The 4405-nt window shown below is 42.8% G+C and overlaps 1 protein-coding gene across 2 annotated transcripts in view; it reads left to right on the top strand.

The window, feature by feature from the left end:
* BNC1 (basonuclin zinc finger protein 1) overlaps positions 1-3384 on the top strand; it is a 34685-nt gene extending 31301 nt beyond the window's left edge. For both annotated transcript variants that reach the window (XM_079954224.1, XM_079954223.1), the window contains exon 5: positions 767-3384. In XM_079954224.1, coding sequence (XP_079810350.1) covers positions 767-1454 — 688 coding nt within the window. In that variant the 3' untranslated portion in view covers positions 1455-3384. The remainder of the gene's footprint in view (positions 1-766) is intronic.
* The last annotated feature ends 1021 nt before the right edge of the window (positions 3385-4405 follow it).

Below are 4405 nucleotides of genomic sequence, written 5' to 3'. Positions count from 1 at the left end.
CCAACATAAATTCCATGCAAATGAAACAGCAGCAACAGAAAAAATCCAATCCTCACCTCACCTTTCCCACAAGCCTGAACAAAGAGAAATGACTGCAGTGCCATGATGAGACACTCAGGTCATCCTAATAATAATAATAAATTTTATTTATATCTTGTCCTCCCCAGCCAAAGCCGGGCTCAGGGCGGCTAACAACAATAAAATAGTACAACATTCTAAAATCATTTCATTCTAAAAGTAATTCAAATCAAATTGATGGCAACCATTGGGCCAAAGTTCTGTGAAGATTGCCAGAGGAGGGAGTCAGGCTGTGCCCTGGCCAAAGGCCTGGTGGAACAGCTCTGTCTTGCAGGCCCTGCGGAAAGATGTCAAGTCCCACAGGGCCCTAGTCTCTTGTGACAGAGCGTTCCACTAGATTGGAGCCACAGCCGAAAAAGCCCTGGCTCTAGTTGAGGCCAGTCTAACCTCTCTGTGGCCTGGGACCTTCAGGATGTTTTTGTTTGAAGACCGTTAGTTCCTCTGTGGGACATACCAATATATTACATGCTCTTGGATGCCCATTTAGTACCCTTATCCCAGTTGCCCCCAATGAAGGTGCCTCTATCTCCACACCGTTGTTACATTACTGTTACAGCATTCATCACTTGGGTGAGGGGTGGTATCCACGCTGGGACAATGCTCACATTCAGAGTTTGTGCTCAAGTGTTGACTGTTGAGTTGCTTCTCCTCCTTGATTCTAACAGCATCCCTGATCTTCTTTCTCCAGACATAGCTCCAATCTAAACCTTCACCATAAGCTTTTGACCAAAGATCCCTTGGAAATCAAGAACCACCATTTCAATGCAACGTACCTCTTGAAGGATATGGCGAAAGAGATTTGCCCAGACGACTCTTTGATAGGACACGTTGGGCAGCAAACTTCGGTCATCTTCAAAGGGATGAACAGGACTGGCAGCCTGGTTTTCCCAATGAGCAAGATGGGAGAGGCCTGCCCCGAGAGCTACCAGTATGACCTGGTAAACGATGGGGCCGTTCTGGATTTAAGCACAACGTCCAGCATCAAGTCGGAGGGCAGTGCTCATTCCTCTTGGGATTCTGACGGAGACAATGAAGAAGGTCCTGGGGTTTTGGAGGACAGTGACGAAAGCTGTGAAAGTCCACCTTTGATCCCGAATGAAGACCTCTACCAAGACTGTTCTCTGATGGAGAAGACTAACGAGAGTTTCTCAAACATACCTTCCAGTTTGCCAATAACCTGCCACATATGCCAAAAAAGCTACAGTAATAAAGGAACTTTCAGGGCCCATTACAAAACAGTCCATCTCCGCCAGCTCCACCAATGCAAAGTCCCAGGTTGCAATACAATGTTTTCTTCCGTGCGCAGCAGAAACCGGCACAGTCAAAACCCCAATTTACACAAGAGCTTGGTCAGGTCAACAGGTAGCCCCCAGTAACATCTCGCTGTTGGGCAGCAGCTTCTGTTTGGTTAAGAGTCATCATTTCAACTTTAAAAAGAAAAGTGTAAGAGTGAGGTTTCCCTTTGTTTCGTTTTCTTCCAGGGTGCTTTCTTCCACAGTGCACACTGAAAACACAGGGCCACGTTCTGCTTCCGTTTACACAGTATGTGTTTTCACCGAGCAAAATAGGGCACACCGACAACACTAACCTGAGTTTTTCACTTAAATGTAGATACACACTTTAAAAAAAGAGAGGATCAGGAGTCATAATAAAGGTACTCTTGATGGTTTGCAATATGAGACAGTGAAGACACTATTCCAATGTTTCGTTTACAAGATCAATGTGGAGGGATGGGTGGGAACTGCTGGGTGAGCCCAATGGTTGAACTGGAGGGTTTTTAACGCTGTCGTTTCTATCCTGAGATCAAGGATCGGGAACCTGTGGCCCTCCAGATGCTGTTAAACTCCAATTCCCATAATTCCCTGAGGCTGATGGGAGTTTGGAGTGCCACAACATCTTGAGAGACATACAGGTTCCCCACTTAGCCCATGCCATAATGCCATGATGGGGCTTTTTCCACACCTCTGTCTAACATCGTAGTGTGAAGGCTGGGCTACACATTACAAAAGAAAACACAAAGCTGTTTTTGAAAATGGGAGCGCCATGTCCAGTTTTCCCTTTCTCTCCCCAAGGAGTAATAAAAAAAATTAACCCAGGGATGATGAACCTTTGACGCTCAAGATGTGGTTAGACTGCAACTTGCATCATACCTGGCTATTGGCCATGCTGGTAGGAATGATGGGAGATGGAGTCCACAACATCTGGAAGTCCACGCGTTCCTCTCTTTATCCATGTCATACTGTCATTCTGTTGCATTTTCAACACCTCTTCCCAGTGGCAACCAAGGGGATATGGAGGGGAAACTAAATGCACGGACGTCATTTTCAGCAACAGCGCCATGCTTGTTTAACACGCGTCTCTGCTCCGAGGCTGACTTTGCAGTATTAAATAAATGTGGTGTTTCCCATGTAATTTATTATTGAATGCCAGAAACTAAAATAGAGGTTTTAGGAAAATGTAGCATATGATTCTGGAGTTCTTGATTTCAGGAGCTATTTTACTTGAAGACGTATTGTAGGGTTTTCTTCCACTGTGGGTTGTCCATTATTTTTACAACATTTGAAGAAAGGAAAAGAACAAAAGGTCCCAGTTCTAGAAAAGACATGTAAAATTCTTGTCTAAATGAATAATGAGGCTGGCTCCAAGATGGATCTGTAAACTTCCAGACGCCAGAAGCCACTCAGCAGTTCATGGGTCTGTCTTGGAACCTGCTTCTGAGCTACTCCATGTCTGGGGATACACACACACACACACACACACGGACCAGCCTTGAGAAAAGAAAAGAATATTCCCTCTTTGATTATTATTATTTTTTAAAAAGACTCTTGGTTAACTTTGGGAGCCTCTGAAATGCATCAGTTTGTACAGCCTAACGTGTCATAACATGCTTCCAAAGATTTTTGAACCACATACAGGACATTTTATAAATGCAGTGTGTATTTTTATTGCACTTTTTGATGGCTACATTGGGTATTCGGGAGGGGGGTGTTACTCAGCACTGTCCAGCATTTTACAGGAAACAGCATGAGATTGGGGAAACTAAGTCATTATGTTTTGTTGATGTAGTTGTTTGCCACCAAGGGGAGAATGCTGGTCTTTGTTGCAACATAAAGAAGAGTAATCCATTTAGCTTTGTTGACACTCTCTTTTATATTAAAGCATTGCTTAGTATAAATATAATAACTTTGTTCAATATCCTTGTCACTGTACGTACCAGTATTCTGCATTATGTTCTGTGCACTTAATTTGATTGGTCTTACGTTGTATTTAAAAAAAACCACTTTAAAAATATTTAATTTGTAATCATGTCATAGCATTGCTGTGTTTGTGTACATGGTGTGCTAATGTCTTTGATGAAATCATTTTGAATAGCTTAGGGGGGTAATACTTATTTTTATTGACTAAGCCTTTCAAATTATTTTTCCCCATTCAATCCAATTTTGATCTGTTGTGGTACCCAGGCATGACACTGACTGCACATTTTGTACATACGATGCCAAAGTGTTTTAAGAGTGTTTTGTGGTTTCTACGATGTTCCTCTCCCCCTGGAGTTTGCAGTTTAGCTAAATTTTAGTCTTGATGCTTTATTGGCTAGCTGGTGACTGAAAACTTTAGATTGAAATCTTGGGCTTAGTATGTAGGGTGAATAGGAAAAACTGTCCATGGGTCTCAATGTTTAATTTATTCTACACAAAAAAGTTTGTAGCACAATTTCATATCACAGAGTAGATTGGCGATATGTGTTGCTCTGATGTGCCACATTTGATGGACACAGTTTGATGTGCTGGAATTCAGGCTGAGATCACTCCAGGTTCAGTTTTTATACACAGTAAACTAGTTTTCGGATTTACAGCTGATGCGGATCTTCAACTGATTTAAAACGGAGGATTCTAGCTATGCAAGCCATCAGAATTCTGAATTTCCCATGTCAAAGTGCTGGCTGGCGGTTTCAGATATATATGGGACCATTCAGATAACCAGCTGCCGCTTCTTCAAGAGAACTTGGGTTGATTCTTATCTGGATTCCCCAAAAGACACAGTACAAATGGGGAGATCTTTCCGGAAAAACCACGTCAGCAAAATAGAGAGAGAAGGAGAGAGGGAGAGGAGGGTTGTTTGTGCAGCTGGCACAATACCCTTGGATGTGGGTATGGGTGTGTTGGGTGTGTTAGCAGTGCAGTTTTTGCAGCAACATGAATACTTACGTAAGGGAGAGCAGGGAATAAACCACGACATGGTGGCAAAGCAGAGGGAAATAGAAGGTTGTGAAAGTGGCTTACCATTAGATTTACTAAGGTTGAGACTTCACAAATAAACGCAACTCTAT

This window comes from Podarcis cretensis (genome assembly GCF_951804945.1).
Source record: "Podarcis cretensis genome assembly, chromosome: 14".
In the NCBI taxonomy this organism is placed as follows: domain Eukaryota; kingdom Metazoa; phylum Chordata; class Lepidosauria; order Squamata; family Lacertidae; genus Podarcis; species Podarcis cretensis.
The sequence above is the reverse complement of the archived record's forward strand: the minus strand, read 5'-3'. Positions and strand labels throughout refer to the sequence as shown.